Below are 23,369 nucleotides of genomic sequence, written 5' to 3'. Positions count from 1 at the left end.
TAGAATAAAATTATTCAGTAAGCTGAATTTAATTTGAGTTAATGAGAGCTAGAAAATGCTGCTTTCATGGCAAATTACTCTTTCTATTAAGTTCTAGCAAATAATATATCCCCAGAGATTTCATCTGGGTACCCTCTCTCTTATGTTATTTTTACTCCACCAGGCCACCTGGCATCTCTCAGATTTTTTTCCTCAACCTTTAAAAAATATCCTAATTAAATATTTAATGATATATCACCCTAACCTACATCTTTGGCTCTCTGCCTAATTATACTTGACAGTGTACAGATCACACATCTTAACAGCTTATCTGGTAGGGTGGCTTCCTGCAAACTCCGTGCTTTATTAATAATAAAATAAAATGAATCTGTGCCTTGGGAAAGTTTGCTGCAGCATTATGAGTAATAAACTAGAATGTCCCCAAGAGAAAACATTGCATTGAATACCCATTTAAATCTGTTCAGCTGTTTGCAATATGCAGGCAAGTTTTGTTGTATCTTAGGTGTCTCACCTGCCTGGTTTCAGAGACAAAGAAGAAACACTGAAATTCTAAACCAAAGGTTTTCATGTGGTGAGAATTTTTTGCTGTTACTGTATAAAATCTCAGGTTGTTATTTTAGGTCTTAGTCATAACATTTGAATTTCACAAGTAATTCAGTATGACATCTCAGCATATGAGGCCAATGAGATTAGACACATGAACTGGTCTAAGCTGGACAACTTGTCAGATTTTCTGCTGTCCTGAAAAGACTACAAGATACAGAAAGACTGGAAAAACTGGGAAAATCACTGACTCACAGGACTTCCTGGCAAAGGGGAAGGCGGAAGCTGGAACCCTCTTGGTGCCACGGATGAGACAGCTGGTATCTCAGCTGGTTCCCAATGACCAAGTGTCTACCTGCCTCTGAATCGGTGGCATCTCCAGTGACCTACAGCCCTCATGCAGCACCACCATGCGAATAATCACAGAGATCAGTGGGTTTTCTGGTCAAGCAGTACAGAGGAAATCAAATCAAACTGCCTTAGTTCTAAACCCTGTTTACAGCAAGATGTATCATTTGCAAGTGCAGGTGGTGTACAGACGTACTGAATAAATGTCACAGCCTCCTTTTTCTCTGCTTTCAGGGTAATGCAGCAGTGTACTGTGTCTTTTGGGACTTTCAGAAGAACAGTAAGTGCTATTTACAGAGCTGCCACACTTGCTCTGTCACCAGCCTCACAGACCCTTTGGCTCCTTGGCATTGCAGCTTGAAACTTGGAGGCTGTCCTGTTGAGTCTGTTGCTGGTTTCCATTGACATCGATACCCCAGTAATCAGTATTACTGCTCGGGAATATGTGGCCAACATTGTACAATGATGCATGTACATGAATAAGTAGACTTAGTCGAAGAAAAAAGCAGAAATGCAATGAAATGTTTATGACTTCTCACATTTACTTCAGGGGAGTCGGTAGGGGCTTTGCTATGGTCAAGTCTCGAATACGGCTCAGATAGTCAACGGACATAGAAAGATAACTGTGTGTTGGGTTAACTCAAACAAGTAGGAGAGGTTTTCTCTGCAGTTATTGCTGTTAGAACATAAATATATATATTTGAACTCAGAAACTTAGCTTCTAAATACGTCATACATGTCACATGAATATGACCATAAATTTAATTTTACCAGGAAAGATCTGGCTCTTTTAGTGCTATGCTCTGCCTAAACAAATCCTTTGCCCTGTAAATATTTCTTGCCTTCTGTATTTCCACACCCTGCAGCATGATCTGGTGCAGCACACTTTTCCTTACCTTCTTCCTTTCTCTGTGTGCGGGCATGTAAATCACTTCAGAAATTTCTTCATTCCACCAAAGGCTTTCATCCAAATTTTGAGGTTCTCAGGCAACTATATAAGATGTGTTCCTGTGTGAAATCTCACTTGTGTGCTGCTAAATGACCCTGCAATCTGTACTAACTTGAGCTCATATTCACACATTCTGTGCGTTGCAGAGCTATAAATGACTGAGCATGACTAACTCTGCTTAAAAATCCCTTTTTCTCTATTACACAGATGGACTGGGTGGTTGGAATACATCGGGGTGTGAAATGGAATATACAGATATGAATTACACAATCTGTTTTTGTAACCATCTTACCCATTTTGGAGTCCTACTGGTAAGTACTGTGTGAATCATCTCCAAAAAAGTCCTGTGGCACTAAACAAAGACATCGCTAGTTTTGGGGGGAGATGGGAGATACACAAGCTGTTAGATACCTGCAATTTTGCCAAAATCAGTAATAACAAACAAAACAGTTATAATAATTTTTATGGTATACAGTTATAATAATTTTTATGGTATAAAGTCCTCTAAATGTCATTTTCTTCAAGGCAAATTAATTTTACAGATGTAGTTTCTACTTCTTTGCAATGTAACTTAATAATGTGTTATTTGCTGCGCTGGAAATACTGTGTTAAATTTATTACCTGCCGGCGGCTACTAATGACATTGCATCTTTTTGAAAGTTTTATCTATGCTTCATCAGAAAGTGAAGTTTAATATAAATATGGGGAGAAATGCCTGTAATACAAAGAAAACTGCCTCTAAAAGTTGAACATCAAAAAATGAGATGACTTCCTGAGAATGGGCCGCAACGAATGCAGAGTGTTAGGCAAGATCAAAGCGAACTAAGTAGCTTAAAGTTGTCTAATCTCAGCAGGGCACAACTGCTCGGTGGGGTAAGGCCATCGCTTTGTCTTGGGGTGCTTGCCCAGGTTTGCGCAGAGAGCAGTGCCCTGGTCCCAGAGAGGCACAAAGCCCTTCCTGGTAGTAAGTACAGGACTGCTACAGGAAGGAATTCAGATGTTACAGATTACAGACAACTTGCTCAAGTTTCCATTGAAGCAGAGAGAATTCAGTCTGATTTTAAGATCACACCTCTTCTGCACTGCCACTTCCGTGATCAGCGCAGTTACGAGTATTTAGCAGCGCCACCAATTCTGCATCAGAGATGTGGGTTGCTAGTCTGAAGTTTCGTCAAATAGAAACAAAGCTGTGGCAGGGAACGACAAAATCCTCTCAATATTACACCTGACAGCAGCTGCGGGGAAGCAGGGCCCAGGCTCCCGGCTGATTTTGGCAGAAGGAGGCTCTCTGGACATGGAGGATCCTCCCACATCCAAGACATTTAGCAGGCTTGTGCAGTTCCCAAGTGTGGCAGCTGCCATTGAAACAAAGCAGAGTTTCTCCTACAAAGCGAGCTGCCACTGGAATAATTTTGGCAAGATCCTGGCATCCTTGTGGCATTTGTGGTTTCTGAAGTACAGCTTTTCTGCCTTCACAACCTATTACTGGATACTTTGAATACTGAATACTAGTTTGGATATTCTGTAGGACTATTAATGGAAACCCTCCAAAAGCAGCAGTAAGCAAAACAGAAATTGATTTCTTTATTGGAGTGAAAATGTGGAAAGCAATTTTCTTTATCTGTCATGGCAAACAACTGTGATTCTTTATCTTGTCACATAGGACTTGTCCCGGACAGAGATAGATACCACACATGACCGTGTATTAACTCTGATAAGCTATGCAGGATGTGGTGCTTCTTCCCTTTTTTTGGGTATAACACTGGTGATATATCTAGCCTTTGAGTAAGTCTGATGCTTTTTTTTTTACATAAATTTTACTATTTTGGCAATAATGAATTTGCAGCAACTATCAGAATGTTTGGTAGTATTTGATGCTGTGATGCAAGGGAGGGAATACTGAGAGCTGATAGTATAAATATCGCTTTATTTTCACCTGTGACTGTGGTGAGAGGGATTCAAACATTCATGCTTCAATATAAGCATTAGTCTGAACTATTCGGCAACTTCTGTGTTCCTGAATTGGTCATTTCATAAATTTACCCATGGGCATGGGTAAGATATCATGTCAAGAATCTGGAATATTCCCTGCATATAGACTGTACATTGGATGATATCAACAGTATAATGCGGAAACTTTTCTCTTCTCTTGGTCTTTCTTGTGTTTTGTCTTTTTGGATAGGTCTCATTTTATATGGTCTGTGCCAGTAGCTCCTGGTATGATGGGGCTCTAGACTTAGGTAGTGGGATGCTTTCATAATCCAATAATATTGCAATAACAATAATATCAGGTATCAGTAGTAAAAATATGATGTCAAGTCTGTCTCACCTCCACCAAGTGTGAAAAACACAGCAGGTCTCCCTGTATATAGAAGCTCTGCTTTTCCAGGCTGGGAGATCTGCTTCAAAAACACACTAGTGATGTGCTATAAAACATTAACATAGACATTAACTTACACTACAATAAGCCAATTTATGATATGACAAATACACATTTGTGCTACTTTGCCTTAGTAAATGGACCCAGCACAACTCAGGCACTCATAACCTCATGGGCTTTCCCCTTCTTTTTAGAAAGCTGCGGAGAGACAACCCTTCGAAAATCCTGCTCAATCTTTGTGTCGCGTTGCTGATGCTGAACATGGTCTTTCTCACCAACTCCTGGCTGTCCTCGTACAACCAGCCGGGTCTCTGTGTCACCGTGGCCGCGCTCCTTCACTATTTCCTTCTTGCAGCTTTCACCTGGATGTGCCTGGAGTCTGTTCACTTTTACTTGGCTCTTGTCAAAGTTTTCAATGTTTATGTCCCCAAGTACATCCTAAAATGCTGTCTGGCTGGCTGGGGTAAGTAAGCAGATTTCTCCTCCACTTTTGTGCTCGTTAACATCTCTAAGATAGGGGCATATTTGCAAAAGTAAGTTAGGACCCAAAATGCTGGTTCAGCTGCTGGAAAAGGTTTTTATCAGAGGCACTCACTGATCCGGAGCAGAATTTGGTCTGTATTTTTTATTCACCACTAGATGCTGTTTTAAATGGCTTTTTAGGCTTTTGAATAGTGTGCAGTGTATGATCATCTCTATCCTTAATGTCACAAATAATTGTTCTTGGGGGCAGCCATCCGTGATGGTGTTGGTGGCAGCCATTCTCAACAGAAGAGCCAGAACTGAAAGAAATACGGGAAATGGGAAATGAGTGGAAGGGAAAACTGATAACACACTGTCTGGGAAACGTCTTTCTCTATCAGATCTTAACACAAAATGCTGTGGTCTGCTTATCTTTTGACACTCAGCTTTTTGTAATAATCAGTTGGTTTTATTTTACCAGATTGGATCCCTTCTGGAGATGTTTGAATACTCACAAACATTTTGAAAACACAGAAATTTCTATGCCTACTCATTTGTAATTTATATAAATAGGGAGATTAAATCTGCCGTGCCACACATTTAATTACACTCACTTCAGAAGGGGCTTTAGAGGGAGAGTTTGGTCCTAAAGTGTACATATCTGCTGTAATTACTCATCTGAGATTACCTGACATCATTCCATAGTCTCCATTTTTCTTTTTACTCTAAATATTCCTTTTTCTCTTGCCTTCCTTATTAGGAATACCAGCTGTTATAATTACTATTGTGCTCATTATAAATAAAGACTTCTATGGCAATGGTTCACAATCTGAGAGCCATCCATTCAGCAATTTGTAAGTACAATACTTTAAGCTTTTTGATGGCCACCAGAGCATCTTAAAGATAGAAGAAATAACCAAAAGGCAACAACTTCTCTCTTGCTTTTGGCTTTTCTTCCCCACCTTAACCCTCTCCTTTTAGTGGTTCTGGTTCATTGGATCATTTTGCTTATATGGCTGCTACATGGAGTAACTCTGGCATCAGTGGACTGGGCTTGAGGACAGGGAGGGCTTCTGCCACTCAATCCCATTTTTAATTTCTGAAAAAATCTTCACGTGACATTAATTCAGCCTGATGGGACATTTGTATATGCTCTTGCATGTTCTAGATTTTTGGTAAAACTGAAAGGCAGAACAATTGCTCTGCTATTTTGCCCATTTGCTTCTGCTTTTTTAATGCCAATTCACATCACTGTCTCTTCATAATTTCAAATTCTTTTATTGAATCATCTCAACCTCCTCTCCAGTGTGAAAACACTGAATTCTTTTATTCCTTTTAAAAGGGCTTTTCTAGCAAAGAATGCTTCAATTTTTTGGCCCGATTTCTATTTAGCACAATCTGATCACTCGTTGGTGAAGATTACCTGGAATATTTGAATTCTATCCCCTCAGAAGGCAACACACACCCATGACTCCTCAGAGGGAAAGTTGTTACCTACCTTTAGCAAAAAGGCCGGAAATCTCACTAATTTATGTCTGAGGAAAAGCTAACCAGTGCTCATCTCTGTGCTATACTATTATTTAGACTCCTAATTAAGTTGTATTTAACCCTGTTTTCCTAAGGCAATGTGTCTTTGTCTGTATATATTATTAAGTTGTGCAACAATCATCAGTTATCTGAATTTGTCAGAAATAAAGAAGTCTCAAAGTTATTTGATTTCTATAACACCCATAAAAAGGCAAGTGGGGAGATTCTATGAATGTCCTCACTGGGGGAAAGTAACAGGCATTAGGGAATGCCCCTTACTGGCTATCAGAGACACATATTTTGGAAACCACGCTTCATTAGTTTCACTGCTCACAAAAACTCTGTATTGAACACAAACCTTCCTTTCTTGCAGCTGCTGGATTCAGGAGAACAGAATGTTTTACATCTCCATTGTGGCCTACGTCTTCTTAATATTTTTGATGAACACAGCCATGTTCATCACTATTCTCTTTCAAATCCAGTCTGTGAAATCAAGGACACAAAAGAGATCCAGATTCTGGAAACGAGGTTTTCTTCAAGACCTCAAAAGTGCTTTCAGCTTGATGTTTCTTTTGGGCATAACTTGGGGCTTTGTCTTTTTTGCCTGGGGAGCAGTAAGGATATTGTTCTTGTATCTCTTCAGTATTTTTAACACCTTGCAAGGTAATTTCTGATTGGAGTACTGTTATAAATACAGCAGCTTAGGTCTGTGGAATAGAAATACATTTGTAACATCATGTAATTCAAGCATGGGGGAAGAGGACTGCTCATGTAGCTTTGTGTTACACTCTTCAGCTATTTTAATAGGAAAACTGCATTGCACTAGGATGATAATGTGCAGATACAATAGCATTGCTATGATAGATACACTATTAAAGACACAAATTCATGCCTTTGAAACACGGGTCCAAATAAATGCATCTTTTCAGGAGCTGGCACAGTCCTTTCCATCTGGGCATAAAAATCGTTGATAGAATCTACAGTGACTTGCAGATTATTCTTATGCCAAACCTGCAGAAAGCTCTTCCCATCATCCTCTCACATGCACAAAGGACTCACTGCAGTTCTGGGCCAATATGATGCTGGCCCAGGGACCACCTTTCTGGCCACACATAACACACTGGTCACTGAGTGCCATACAAAAAGTTTAGAAAAAGGATGGCATGTTGGAGAATCCACCTGAAAACTGGTGATTTTTTTTTTCTTACATCTTTAGGGTTCTTCATCTTTGTGTTTCACTGCCTAATGAAGGAAGAAGTGGCAAAGCAGTGCCGAGTGCACTTTTGCTGGGGAAGATTTCGTCTGAGTAATTATTCTGGTAAGCATTGAGGGGTTTTGTTTAGCTTGACTTGTAAGTCCTTGCCTGCTACTGCTGTCACATTTGTTCTACATTAAGAAATAGGTCACCCTTCAATAGTTTTCTATTATTTCTGCATTGCATTGGATAATTATTCTTTAATAGGTCTTTATCCTCTTCTACTAACTGCTTACATGATATAATGATGGGGTGACAGCATGCCATAAAAAACGTAGATTTTCAAAAGAGATTTTAGCTTGGTTTCTAATTATGTACATGCCATTCAGTGTTCCCTTATATGAGCTATGTTTTTGGTGGCATTGCAGTCTTCATAAAGCCAAGATTCAGAAAATTATGCAGGATATTGGACATACTAGTAGATATTTTTATGCACAGGAGCTCCATTTGCTCAGCCTGGGAAGGAGAAGGAAGATGTAATTGCTGTCTTGGGATATCTGAGGGCTGGTTATAGAGGAAAGACAGACTCTTCTCAGAGGTGCACACCAAGAAGCCAAGAGGCAATGGCCACAATTTGCAGCTGTGGAAATTCCCATTACTTATAAGGAAAAGTGTGTTTGTTTTTGTATTTTATTTTTCACAATGAGGGCAGTTAAACAGGTGCCAGTGGCCCAGAGATGTGGTGAAGAGAGTCTCTTTTGCAGAGTCAAAATACCACTGGACGGGTGCCTGACAAACCAACTTTGGTTGGAGTGAAAACCCCCAATGGTCTCTTCCAACCTAAATTATTCTAAGATTCTGCTGTCTCCCAGCTAAGCAAAAAATATCATGGGCTGTGGCTCATTCTGGGCTACCCCACTGATGTTGACTCTTCACAGAAATGTGGAAGAGTTTAATAACTTCACTACCTCTGTGTGTCTTTCAAAATTAGTTGACATTATGAATGTTTATAACAAAGGAGGAACTAAATTGGTTGGTTTGTTTGTTTCAGGAAACCAGACGAAAAATCCCATATAAATGCATGTGTCGTGCACACAGCAGTCCTGGGCATTGTGTGCTGCTCAGGAATATGTAGCTTTCCATTTGCAGAGGGGGAATTTGTCAAAAACACTCTAAGTAGCACAGAGAGTGTGCTCCCTTCAGCAGGAGCCAGCTCCATGTTGCCCAGTACAATAAGGGTCCTCTTCTTTGTGTACTGGCTGTCTTTTTCGGCATCACCTTATCCAAATGAGTATGACTGGATTTGGTGCCTAAAGGGGAAACAGAAAACTGAATTGCTGGTATCCAGCTGCACCTGCACAAGTTTGACAGAGTCAGTGTAAAAAATAACAGTAGGAATTGTGCCTTGTGCTGCAGAGCTTCAAGGCAGGTCCAAGGATGGCGCAAGAAGCAAGAACAGACATTTCTTCACCATGGTCTCTAATAGATTGAGATATGACACTCATACAGAGTTTTATTCATGTGTCTTCCACACTCTGATTTCAGACTGGAGTGGGTCAGGTGCGACTGCTGAATCTACGCCAAGGCATTCAAACCACAAATCACTGTCCCAGGCTTCGTGGAGTCTAAATTCTAACGGAACAAGTTCAACTTCCAGTGGTTCAGATTTCCTTCCCAGGACTTCTCCGGCCATAAATTTTAGGATTGGTAAGAAAAGCAGTGTGTGCTGCACAGACTAGAACACAATAGGTTCCATATAGTGACTGTCAAATCCCAACTAACGGAAATAAATAGGAAACATTTCACTGCTTTGTGCCAGACTTAGTTTGGGGATAATAGCTACATTACAGGTGGTTTTTGCCATACTAAGGAAAGTATGAAAGCCTGTAAGATCCTGGTATGGCCCTTCTCCAAATGGAAGACAACTCTCTGCTCTGGGCCAGCTGTCTGCCATTCCAAGGCACCTCCTTCCAGTTAGGGAGCACTATGGTCTGTCTCATCCATTCCCCAAAGAGCAAAGAAAGCTGAACAAGACTGGCTGTGAGCCTGATTAATCCAGAAGAATCCCAGCAGGAGGTTTTGCCCTCCAAGATGGAGAAATTCTTGCAGACCCATATTCTGGAAAAGGAATGTCTTTACAGAATACTGACCTAAGAACCAAACATTCCAAGTTGGTTTTGGAAACATGCTGATTTCTGCGATTTCCCCAAAGACATTAAATCAGTGAGTTCTGCATAGACAGGTTTCTTTCTAAATATATTAAAACAACCTCTTATAATGGAAAATTTTCCCTAATTCTTTTCCATAGCTGAAGTTCATTACAACCCCAGTGCTGTACTTCCAGAAGATGGTGAGACCAAACATCCTTGTTCACAAAGAACACAACTCATGGAGACAGGGCTACACTATCCGCAGAAAGCAAGATTTTTTCATTGATACTGAATTTGTTTTCTTCTGATTATCTAATGATGGTTCTCCTTTGTGGCATGAAAAAATACACATTAATCTAAATAATTACTTCTAATGTACAATTATCACTCTGAACACAACTATAGAGCTAAAACATCCCAGGATTCAACTCTCTGGGCTTCAGTGCAGGGGCAGTGATGACCACATAAGGATTTGGTCCCCCTGTATTCCAAGATTAACCCTCATGTTAAACAGAGACTGGAAACATTCTCTTCATCATCATTAGTCCTTCTCATAGTTTGTCATCTTTTTTTTTTCTCTTTATACCGTCCTGCCATCCATCTGCTCCCTTCTTCATCTGATACTTCTGCTCAGAACCAAATACCCATAATACTGAGTTTCAAGTCATATTTTTGAGCCTGTTGACTGACTGACTGTCTCAGGCATGGATTTCTAGGTTCCTCAATCAGTATCTTTCCTTACTTTTTCCGAGATGGACTTTAATCAACTTACAGGTTAAGAAATCGGACTCAGCTTTCCAAGACGTCCCTTTCAGTTGTATGTTTTAGTTTCAGATGTGCTGGCACTGCTGACTTGGATTTAGATCTCTTAAGAGATGTAGATGCATGTTTCAGTGTTTGAAAATATTGCACAGTACCTTCAAATGGAATGTGAAACCAAGGAAAACTTAAATTCCCACCTCTAATGGGTAACCATGTATGCGATATATGTTTCAGTTTACCTCTCTGAAAAAGCCAAAACCAAACCAAAACTCAAACAAAAAAACCCCCAACAAATAAAGCAAAACAGAACAATAGCAGATAAAATCCTGCCATGTTTGGAAGTAGCGAATAAGAATTTTGCCCTTTAGTAATACTTTGCTGTGAATTGAGCAGAAGGTAAATTCCATAATATCACAAGAGGGACTTAACTTTCCTCTCCTACTAATGAGGGGCTTTCTTTCAGCAAATGTGTTTGAATCAGTAACTTGCCTGCTCAATCAAATCCTAATTTCAGTTTTGAATGCCTTTCTCTGTATCATTCAAGTAAAGATATTTTGATGATGGCTAATATAGTAAAATACCAATGTGTACTGATGACAGAGAAGTAAAAAAATATAATGGAGTGATGTCTTAGAGATGGTGTGTACGATAGCAAATACAAAAGGTTCTTTCATTCTGTGAATAACTCCCACACAGCAATTAGTGGAAAAAATGAATATTTCAATGTACAGTAGCTACAGCCAGCCTACTTGAAATTTGACACATCACCTTCAGTTCCGTGGCTTTCTGGGAGAGAAGTTAGCACGAAAAAGATGCAAACGGGTTCTATCTCTTACCCGATTGTTTCTAACTTGAAATTACTTTCAATGAGAAAGAAATTTAATATAAAAACCAGTTCAGTATGTTGGACACTTGAACTACCATCCTCTGCTTGTATTCTTTATTTTCATTCTGCAGTCTGCTGGTGAATACAAGGGGGGTCTTCAGCAGAACCAGAGCCTTAGTCCTCCCCTAAGTCCCTTTGACACCAGTTTGTCTCTGCTGTGATATTGGTTAAGTCTGGGTGGATGGACAGCCTGACCCTGTGTCCTTCTCCACCACCCTGCTTTGACCTTCACTCTTCTCCTCTGTGCAGTAATTCTTTCTGCATACACTTTATATTAACAGGACAGAAGGTAACTGGTTTGAATTTAGACTAGATATTAGGTAACAATTTCTAATTGTAATGAATAAGTGGTCAAGAGAGCATGTGGAATGGCCATCATGGCAGGTCTTAAAAAACACTCATAGTGATAAGGCAAAGATCTGCCAGAATTGGTGTAAGTAAAGTTGATTTTGCCTCAGAGCAAAGGATGGACTGGAAGATCTGTTGAAATTCCTCCTGATTCTATTTTCTATTACTCTAATTTAAAATTAAAAGAGGATCAATGTGAGAACAACATGAGACTGGCCTCGTCTCCTGCATCCTGTGATTGTTTTGTTACATTCCTGATAAAAGATGCAATGTACCCTGTTTTTCTAAAGTTTTTGCTGAATGTCCGCATAACATTATTAAATAACTAGGAGCACAAAGTTTTGGATAAAAAAGCAATGAGAGAAGTTCTGAAATACTTAAGACTTCCCAGGCTGCCAGAAAATGCCTGGAAATGCCTGGAAATGCTGTTTCTTTGGCAGATCCATCTGCGTGGTTCCTGCTTTGGAGGTGTAACAGCGGGAAGAAGAGCAATCTGCATGGCGTGGAGCAATGTCAAGTCTCCATTCTTGCTATTGATTTCTTTTTATTTTCTATTCAAAAAGCAAAATCTGGAAGTAAAATTTTAAAAACCTGTCAACTTGCTGATGTAAAATGCAAAGCCCTATTTGTTCTGGGGAGGCAGTGAGCTCACTTCCACTCTCTATCATATGCGTCATGGCTTCTCCAGCTAAACAGTGTATCATTTATGTTTCAAGCATGGCATTGTTTAGGTTGTCAGCCGGAATGAAGATGTGTAATTTTCTTTGGGCTGAAATAATGTCTTCCACGGCGGCACCATCACACTTGTTCTCCTCCAACATATCCACGCTGACGTTCTGTCACAGAACTGCGTGTTGATGGTTTTCACGGGGAGAGGACACGCACAAAGACAAATCTAATAAAAAATTGCTAAGCACTTGTGATTCACATTCTAATAATTTTAAGCGATGGGAACAGCTTCTGCATCTCTGGCTCAAATGTGTCCTGACAGGCAGCGGTGCTTAAATGGTACAAATGCATCCTCCTCCCTGCAGTGTTGATTGTATCAGTTGCCTTTGCTTGCTGCCTGAGAAAGCAGTGATCTAAAAGCTCCTTTGATTTCTAAGTCATTCTCATTTACTCCCAGATTGCTTATTTTTAGCAATATATACACCAGGAAATGCGTGCTCTATTTTAATCCAATGAAAGGATTTCTGGAAGTGTATTTGCCTATGAAGGCAATTATTTCATGTCAGATCTCAGTAGGTTGTTAACAATAGGTTAGACGATGCAAAATAAATAAAAAGTGATAGTAAAATCACTGCAGCAGCTGCGGTGACTCAGGCAAAACATCTTGCTATTCAGACGGGCACAAAGCTGCACCACCCTTCCCACCAACTAAGGCAGTGGGTGCAGATCCAAGGTCTTGGCACATCACCCAAGGGTCCATGGAGACCCTTTATGTCCCCACATGGACAAGTGGCTAAAGCTGCCTTCTAGCTCTATGTATATACAGCGCTTTGATAACCACGTAATATAGATAAATATTACATAGGGTGGCAGTTAAAGGTCAGTACAACTTAAGTTTTTTTTCTGGCAGTTTATGAATATACAGTAGCGGTTAGCAATACAGGTTAGCAATGCTTAGACCCCAGATGTATAATTCTTTCTAAATGTAGCAGGCAGTTATTATAAAGACAACGAAAGAAATGTCATTATGGGAAACAATTTTAGATTAAAAAATCAAAATACTGGATAGATAATTATCTATTGCATAAGATGAGTGCTAAGTCTTAATGCACAATACTCTGTGCTTTTAGGTATCAGAAAGTATTTAGCCTGTAATGGCACTGTAATGGTTCTAAATTAAATGTATCATTTAGAGCTTCAAGGATGCCCCAAGAATTATGCTTGCTATATTATTTCATTGCCTGATTGCTCCTGTAAAGGAAGAAATTCAAGAATACATTCCAGTGGGGTTTTTTCCTCGGTTTTCTCAAAAATGACACCAGTATTTCAGTGGAGGACCAAAAAGTCTTCCTTCATCTTTATGTCAAAAGAAGAGGACTTAAAAGGAAGGCTACTGAGATTTGCTGGAAGGGAGAGATTTACATTGATCTGGCAGACTGCTGGACTTGAAATCAGTTTTCTACCTCCAGGGACAAGTAAAAGGAATGTGCCCGTGGTGACCCAACAAGCAAGTCCTGCTCTGTGCTGAACAGTCTGGGCACATGGACAGCAATCAGGCAAATCGTAATCTGAGAAAAGCCTTTTATAAGAGAGGATGCCACAACAGAGCCTACCAAAACTCAGGACTAGGATAGACAAGCTGTTTGGCATCTCTCTGCCATTAACATCCGAAGAACACAAACGTCAGTTTGCTCAGCAGAGAGGCAGAAAGATACATCAGCCAGCAATAAACAGATGGCAAAATTGCTAGGAGAGACAATTAAAGCAAGGGTCGAAAATGAGTTTGAGGCATAAAAGAAGAATTAAGACAACTAAATAGTTCCATGCAGAAATGATACAAATAATGACCCAAGAAAGTGAGTTATGATAATCCTAAAAAAAGCCTATGCTGGCTAATATAGCTGTAGCTCACTGTGTATCAGTTCTGTGCACCTAGCACTCTAGCTACAAAGGATTCTGCCATGTTTGTATAAATATCAACTCTGTATGACCAATGTATAATGAAATAATAAAAATGTGCTACACAAAATAATTATAATTTGGGTAAATCAGTTTCTTTAATAGGAGTCAAGATTTTGGCTGGTTTCTCCACATTTTGGCTTGATGCAGAGCAAATGGTTCTGAAAGAGATTTTTCTGAGTGGGTGACACTATGCAGCACATGGAAATGACTGAAGTCAGCAGTCACACTGCATTAAAACAGAAAATTTGCATTAAATATACAGTTAAATGATATACTCCTGAATATTTTACTTGGGGGCATTTTGCAGCATGGAGTTCAATAGGAACATCCATTTTCTGCGAATGTTTTGTGTGTTTTCTGGTATTTTAGACAATAGACAGAATTACCCAAATTGCTTTTCTCTTTACCATAAGACAGAGCTCTAAACTAATGCCTGAGAGTTGTTTACTGTTTGGAATAATGAAGCCATTGTCTTCCTTTTCAGCTGGATTTGCACAACTGAAAGCTATCAGAATCTGTGTAAAAATGTGATATGTTTTTTCCTGCCTGATTTCTACCCATGGCACCAATGACGGGCACACAAAATTGATGAACAGAAACATTGAAATTCTACCATCATAAAGAAATCTGATGTTTACTACCTGTCCTTCTGCCTTCTTGAATTTCCTTGCGTCTAGAAAATGTTATTGTGTGTGCTTTTTCAAAATAACATTTTTCATCTCCTAACCATCAACCAAGACAGGCTCTTATGCTCTATAAAGAGAGAACCTGGCTGACTAGCTAAAACCTGCAGTAATGCAAGGACTGTAGGAAGAATTGTGAGAAATGAAGGAGCTTCCTTCTGCCAGATTCCTCCAAGGAGGAAGAACACTGGGAAAAATACAGTCTCTTGGTAGAAAGAGAAAACCAAGTAGAATTTAATGTTGCTGTGAGATGGGTTAGACATATATACTGTGGTCTGTCAGAGAGAAAGTAGGAAAAATGTGTCTGTGTTTCCAGGTAATGCAAGCTTCTACAGTATGAAGCATCAGACTGAGCATTCACGTTCACAGAGATGAATTCAGGTCCAGTTTGGAATAAAGAGCATGTGAAGTACCGGGAGTAAACAGAATTTTAAGCCCTTGATGTTTTCTGCAGGTGCTTTCATCTGTGGCACACGTTGGTGTCCTCAAGAGGTTTAACTATGGGTTGGGAAGTCCATCACCTTTCCCTTCATACCTGAGTCACCCCTTAAAACAACTGTTGGGAGCATCTCATCACTCAGAGGATGATTTTGTCCTCTGGATGATTTCTTACACTGAGGGTATGACTTCAGGTCCTCTATTCTGCTGTACAAAATGATGAAGTGACGGAATAAACCGAGCCTCAGATTTCACGCCATCAGCCCTAATCTCTGGATGGATCTGCAAGCCCTGGGACTGTGAGAGGTTGAGATCTCTGCTGCTAGGTGAACTTTGGTGCATCAACCATCCTCAAGTGCAGCTTAGGACAGTTAACAAGTTTCTTTCAGCTAAATTCCCATTTCAGCTAAACACCTGATGTTTCATTCAAATGCCACCATTGAGCATTCAACACTTGGTGCACAGAAATTAGTCCCAATGTTTGGTGAAACCCTACTTCTCCCATACAGGAAATCTGAACATTTTATGTAACTATCTGACATTAAGCTGTCATAATCTGCTACACTTGCCGAACTCTAGATTAAATATAATGCACAGTACTATGCCCGTGTGGGTGGACAACTTAATCGGGCATCCTCAAAGGCACCTACATCTGTGAGCAACCTACATACTTTGCCTGAGTTAAAGGACATATTATGGTTGATCGTGACAAGAACTCCTCTTCTAAAAGCACTTCCAAATAACGTAACTGGAATTTTTAACCCATGCATCCATTTTGTATCAATGACTCCTCTTTCCACCTGGTTACAGCACTGGTCTTCCATCTGATCTACCATCTGGTCTATCACCATCTGATACCTATGGCATGGTTGTGCTTGCAAGGATTAGGACTGGGAGAGGGAAAATTTGACTTTTTATGCATAGTACTTCGAGTAATCTTTCTTTGAGATAATGAAACAAACTTGATTTTGTGTGTCTGTGTGTGTGCACAGCTACAGATAAAGGGACTTGGCTCTAAGATTGCTTTTGTGACTTGAGCAAGGAACCTTCTCCACTCGAACATCGCAGCTGAAGAATGTGGAGAAAAAAATACTCCAGCTACCGATCTTCATTTTCAAGGCATAAAGCTCAGTTCTTTGACATCCCTTCCACTTCCATTATTTAGAAATGAGACCTTGGGTTTCTTCATTTCTGGAAATTCAACCCAATAGGCCACATTCCTCATACCTTAATCTTTATTGAAGTTAGTCAGGGGTTCATCACAGAGCAGTTTCGGATTTGACTGGTGACTGATCTAAAGATAAGAAAATCCATAATTCTAACAAGTTTCACTGAGATTGCATCATGAAAAGTTATTTTTCTCCCAGAATATTTGAATCATCAGTTGTACCATCCAGAGCAAATGAATACATGGATTGTTGAAAGAGAACAGCCTTCCATGCAGCAACTATCTACAAACCTGTTCAAACTTCAGCATAAGTTGTGGTTTTGATGGCAATGAGTCTGTTTCAAGGGACAAACATAAGACTTAATCTAAGTATTAGCAGGATTATGGCCATAAATTTCTATCTTATATTGGCTTTTGGAAGGTCACTGCATTTCTGTGATGGAAATGCTAATCAGAGCACAGACAAGCACAGACTGTCTCTATGGCTTTTTCAAGAAATACTGTCTATATTCTGAGATATTTTATCTGCCATTAAAGTATACTGTAGAGTTTTAAGTTAAATTAGTATATTCTACGTGTACCTGTGCTATTGAGAAAACTATTTCAGGTTTTCATTTAATCTCCTTTTTAGAATATTTTGAAAAAATATTAACAAACATTTGCTAGGCAACATGCAAGCCCTAACACTACAGCAATTACAATACAGTATTTACTTGCCGGATACCTTCAAGGAAAACAAAACAAAACATATCATTTCAGCTAATATCTTTAAAGAAACTCCTCTTTTTTTCCTCCTCCCTCTCTGCTCCAACAGCTGAAAAGCCAATAAAAAAATTCTCCACCTCCTACACAGTTCAGAACAAGATCTGTGTGCATTTCTCCTAGGCATGTTTTGAGACTCAGAAGGGGATGAAAGTAGTTAATGTGCAACAGGAATCTTAATTTCAGGCACAAATCTGTACCTTTCTATTGACCTTGCTGATATGCTGCAAGCTGAATATTAAACCATTTTTTACCACTTTAAGTCCAGCTTGGGGAGAAGAAATCGTTAAAGAAATGTCTCAGGTATACTTGCATTCAGCTAATCAGACTTTGTGTGCATCTACAAATGGTACAGAACTGAAATTAATCACTGATAATGAAACCACAAATGAAAAATGGACCGAAGACTCCTTTCCAGGATTAGAAATATTGTGCACAATTTATGTTACATATGCTGTGATCATTTCAGTGGGTCTCCTTGGAAATGCTATACTCATCAAAGTCTTTTTCAAGATTAAATCAATGCAGACGGTTCCAAACATCTTCATCACCAGCCTGGCATTTGGAGACCTACTGCTTTTATTAACTTGTGTGCCTGTAGATGCAACACGTTATATCGTGGATACGTGGCTCTTCGGAAGAATTGGGTGCAAGCTGCTGTCTTTCATCCAGTTAACCTCAGTTGGAGTATCAGTGTTTACCCTGACTGTTCTCAGTGCTGACAGGTGGGTCTGATGCGATTGATTTGCCAGAAGATGCTGCAAGTGTGAAGTTAGCAATGAATAAAAGAGCAGAAATGATCATTTTGTACAATATAAAACGGCACATTATAATAGAGTTTTTTTAAAAAATAAAAGGTAACAATAAAAAAAAAAAAGACTCTCCCATTTATATTTAAAATATGTGTTAGGAAAGTTGGAGCAGTTCTTTTTAATGGAGTGAAGTGAGAAAGACTTTAAGTCTTTTGACCTTTTATTAGCTCAAAGTACAATACAGTTTTTTGTTGTGTGTTTGCTTTTGGTTTTGCTTTTCCTCAATTGCACAGAAAAGGGAAATAGCTTACGGCACGAAAGGACGGTATATTGGTGCTATCTAGTGGTGCACTAAAGTAGCCAAGGAAGATGAAAAATAAAACTGTGAAAATGACTGAGTGAAAATCCTTTGTCCTGTGCTGTCAGTGAGGGTCTAAAATCCTAGAATGTAAAATATTGACATGTGGGCTAAAAAGCCAAAAGAAAACACAGAACAGACAGCGGGGCAGATGAATAATTCTCATGATTTGATGGTTACTGCAATACTATAGTAATTTGCAGGTTGATAAGTGCTTAGTGTAAGATGATGCAATCTGAATATTTTCTCTTATAGTTCTTGTATCTTTTCTAGAGATATTTTAGCCCAGAGGTCCTGAAATAAAACTCAGGTTGCAGTGATAGCAATGGGATTGGTGCTCCCATCTGACTGCTGTCAGGAGTTGTTGAACAGCTTTCCATGCACTTCTTCTCTGAATGAAAAAAAACTATGATGAGATTTCAGTTCAATTAGCATGAGCATGTCAAGGAGCAGAAAAACCCAAAATGCATTTTAGTATTAAGAGAGAAAAATATTTTCATCTTGTATGCCAGCAATTGTGGATTTTAATAGCAGGCAGTTAATGTGTCCAGAATTTAAAAAATACTACTGTTACTGTACTCTAAACCAAAAAAAAAATCAGCCAATACAGGAATGGGTCAGATCAAGGGTCCATGGAGGCCAATACCAGCCTCCAGCAGTGGTAGCTTAAGGACAGTAAAAGACGAATAGTAAAAATAAAAACCACTGTCCAACACTACACTTATACCCTAAGCCTTCATATGACCTCATAAGCAGGCGTGGTTTATGTCTGTTTAATAACCTCAATGTATTAATTTTCTAGACTCTTGTTCAGCCTCTTCTTGAACTTGTTTAGCAAAGACTTTCACTGCCTGTTGCATAAACAACTCCTTTTATTTCCTTTGCACGTGGCTTCATTTGGTGGCTCTGGCTCTTGCGCCAGAGTAGCCAGTGATCCTCATCTGGGCTATTTACATTATATTCCACTCTTAGTATGGTGGGGTTTTGGTTTGGTTTGGCTTTTTTTGTTTGTTTGGTTCGGTTGTTTTTGTTTTGTTTGGGGGGTTTTTTGTTTGTTTTTGTTTGCTTGTTTGCTTTTTGAGTTCAGGTGTGCAGAGCAGCACACGGTGTTCAAGATTTGCATGAACCAGAGAGACAGATAACTGCACAATAGTCTCTTTTGCTCTCTATTGTTTTCCTAATAATTCCTAACATTTTTTTTTCTTTTTCTTTGTAGTTTTCTTCGGGTTTGGTGTGTTTTTTTTACTACTGCTGAATATTAAGCTGATGTTTTCACTGAATTATCTCTCATAGCCCCAAAGTCTTGGTCCTGTATGATGCCAATTCAGAATTCATTATGATGAATTAAGATGACCTCTAAAGGTCTTTTCCAACCCCAACTATTCCATGATTCTATGATTCAGACATTTGCCTCTGTTAACATATCTAATTCTTCATGGTAGCTGTTAACGTAAATATTCCACGCTACATTTTCACAGGGTAACTGTATGGTAACTTACTGAGAAAGCTCATGTGCAGTGCCAGACTATCATCTTCCAGTATGCTTGAAGTCAATAAAAATGGTAATTTCTTGATGAACAGCAGTCCAGCTTGCAGTTTTCTATTTAAATTTCCCTAGAGGACAAAAAGACCAGATTCTCAGGCTATGCAAAATGGTACAACTAAACTGTCTTATCCTCTGGATCCCTTTCCACTGCTTTTCCTTTCATGCCAGTCTTGTGTCCCCATGGAAAGGTCTCTTCTTTCTGCATCATGGAGAGTCCCTGATACTTTGGGAACAGGTTATATTGCTTCCTGTGCTTCACCCACCCACCGTTGTGCCAGTTGGTTCTTTTTACATGTCCCATTTCTACACAGATAGATGGTCACACATCTATAGAGTTCCCCAGATTTTTCTGATGTGTCTGACTCAGTCCACACGCTGCAGAATCACAGCCATGAATCAACAGCAGGGTTAGCTCCTGTTTTATAAATATGAATGAACACTGGAGCATTATTTTGCGTCAGATCACTGTGCTCAGCTGGGATCTTAAGAACACGGAAGAAAGGAGAGGTGTACATGCTCGGTTCCACATATTTATAAAGTAGTGAACCTGTTTCATGTCTTTACCAGTTTTGCCTATCAGTTCTTTCAATTACTCTTCTAGGCAGCACCATAAAAATAGGAAAGATGATTGCCCTTACTGATCCTAATCCGAACAGTAGAAGTCATCTTTACTTAGGAAAGCTTTAATGATAAGTCCTGCCAGCCATTTCATTAAAATACGTGCTTAAAATTAGTTGTTACATTTCCATGTTAATTACAAAGACCTAGTATCTATTTTCATTTCTAAGACAATTCTACCACCCTTAGTCTAGTGAGAATGGAGATGGCTACATCCTCAAGACATTTGCATTGCCAGTGCTTGCATTATTTCTGTATTTATTCTGACAATGATGATGGTTGGTTTTAGGTACAGAGCCATTGTGAAGCCCTTGGAACTGCAGACTTCGGATGCGCTCCTGAAGACCTGCTGTAAAGCTGGCTGTGTTTGGATCATCTCCATGATATTTGCTATCCCAGAGGCTGTTTTTTCAGATTTGTATTCTTTCAGCAATCCTGAGAAAAATGTAACTTTTGAGGCATGTGCCCCCTACCCTGTCTCTGAGAAGATCCTGCAGGAAGCTCACTCCCTGGTTTGCTTCTTAGTGTTTTATATTGTACCCTTAGCTGTCATTTCTGTCTACTATTTTCTTATCGCCAGAACTTTATATAAAAGTACATTCAACATGCCAGCAGAAGAACACGGTCATGCCCGTAAGCAGGTAAGCTACGATCAAGGACTAAAGTGTCCAATTTTCCAAAATCTATCATGCTGATTAAGTCTGAACTCACGTGCAAAATGTTTACCTGACAACACGCTCCATAAACTCATCCCATATTAGCAATCCAAATTCAGTTATGCACTTAAGCACAAGCTCATGACTCATTAAATTAATTGAGTGTACACACTTTCCTAAAGAGTGGTGGGGTTTGTTTTGCTTTATTATGACCTTATCAAACTCAGGAGTTACAATGCTGAATTGTAAACACCAAGACCTCATCCATGTGAGCTGACACATTGTACTTTCGTACTTTTAAATCCTAGTCTAGATGAGATTGCCACATGACTTATAACAGAAAGGGAATGTGCTCTGCACTGGAAATACTTGTTAAAATTATGAAATAGATTTATTTTTCTGTTGGTTTCCTTTTTTTGTTCCTTTTTCCATTTTGCTTTTTTGGTTACTAGTCCATTTAGACCCCTTTGAAATCAGCACCCACTACATAAACGTGTGTTACTAATTGCTATTAATACCAGATATGCATGATTTTCTTGTAGATTGAATCCCGCAAGAGAGTTGCAAAAACAGTGCTGGTGCTTGTTGCTTTGTTTGCCTTTTGCTGGCTGCCTAACCACATCCTCTACCTATACCGCTCTTTTACATACCATGCCTCCGTAGATGCTTCCACCTTTCATCTGATAGCTACTATTTTTTCCCGTGCCTTGGCCTTCAGCAATTCCTGCGTCAATCCTTTTGCTCTTTATTGGCTCAGTAAAAGTTTCCGGCAACATTTTAAAAAGCAAGTCTCGTGCTGCAAGGAAAAATTTCGTACAAAACCTCCCCGTGCTGCCCACAGTAACACGCCTACCAGAGCCCTGTCAGTCACGAGCAGCATGCATGGCTCCGAGATCAGCGTGACGCTGCTCACAGATTATAGTATCACAAAAGAAGAGGAAAGTGTTTAGTCCCTCTGGGATGAAGAAAGACAGAAATGAAGCCTTTGCAATCAAGTCACTACTACTGGGATCCTCCATGGAAGGAGGTTCCATGCCTCGTCCTGGCTGTGAAAGAGTTTTCATCAGGAGTTCCTCATTTTTTAAAAATATACAATGAAGAAATCAAACTGCATGGGAGAAGCAGCTGAAACAGCTAGACTTCCCAGCGTAAGCTCAACGGGATTGCTCGTGTTCCCCAGCACAAACACGGATCCCTAGCTGGAATTCCTGGACCGGGCAGGACAGGAGTCTGCAGAGTTGGTGTGAGAATTGGCTGTGAGGATGGTTTTGTTCTTGGTGACTCGTTATTTCACTTGTGACCGAGAGCTCCCTCTGTCAAGTACTTGCATCTACAGCAAGCAAGCAAAACCACGGATCTTCATCACACGGTCAAACAGGCAGATTTTTGATTTATTTCTTTTCTGGTCCCAAATGTTAAAAATTGGAAAATACATCAGACAGCATACTAAAATGAAAGAGAGACAAGGGTTGTACAGTGCAGTCAAAAAAGCAAAAGCGTGATGGGCCAGCTCCACGCTGGCCTTTGCTCTGTCAGTGACTGAAGCTCTGGGTAAGAACTGCCAGCTGTGTAAAGAGATGCCCAGCTCAGTTCCTATGGCAGTCAAGGGATCCAGTAAGTGATCATCTCTCTAAAAAAGCTATAATTGTCTTTACCCATACTTGTAAAATTCTTTGCAATCTATGGGTAAAACATCTCAACAGCACAGAGTTCTTTATTGTTATAGCGGTTTAACATCATGAAATCAGGGTGGATCTATATTAGAGTTCAGGTTTGGATTTACAGCGCACTTCAGAAGCAAACTGTTCAAACATCCCCTCCTGCCGCACTTCGCTCTGTCCCCCAATGGTCTTGAGTGCACAACCTGTATTCCTCTCAGATGAAAGTGTGTATCCAGTCCACAGAACCAGACTAGAGTGAGTTTGAAGTAAAGACCCCGAAAGTGTACAATGTGGGGGGTCAGACCAACCATTTACCTCTGCACATGCACTCCTGCTGGAGTGAACATGGTCATATCTCAGTGATCTGCACATTCTCAAGCATGCTGGAGAGCTGGATTTTTCTATTGTACTAAGTTTCTATTCTTCAAGTTATCCCTTTTGATATTAGGATATACTGTCTTTATTGGATAGGCCTTGTAATCCCAAATCCACTGATTTTCTGACTCTGCATGCAGAGTCAAGTCAGTGACAGCCTGTCACCACCAG

The 23,369-nt window shown here is 39.7% G+C and overlaps 1 protein-coding gene across 1 annotated transcript; it reads left to right on the top strand.

Annotated features, from left to right (window-relative positions):
* Window positions 1–17,526: 17,526 nt before the first annotated feature.
* On the top strand, window positions 17,527–22,112 carry BRS3 (bombesin receptor subtype 3; the record flags this gene model as incomplete). Its single annotated transcript, XM_080352894.1, has 3 exons — window positions 17,527–17,957; window positions 20,796–21,147; window positions 21,705–22,112. 3 exons carry the CDS (start codon window positions 17,527–17,529, stop codon window positions 22,110–22,112), a joined length of 1,191 nt encoding a protein of 396 aa, XP_080209020.1.
* Between the last annotated feature and the right edge of the window lie 1,257 nt (window positions 22,113–23,369).

The sequence above is a fragment of the Nesoenas mayeri genome (assembly GCF_963082525.1).
Source record: "Nesoenas mayeri genome assembly, chromosome: 13".
Classification (NCBI taxonomy): domain Eukaryota; kingdom Metazoa; phylum Chordata; class Aves; order Columbiformes; family Columbidae; genus Nesoenas; species Nesoenas mayeri.
This window is presented reverse-complemented; position numbering and strand designations above follow the sequence as displayed.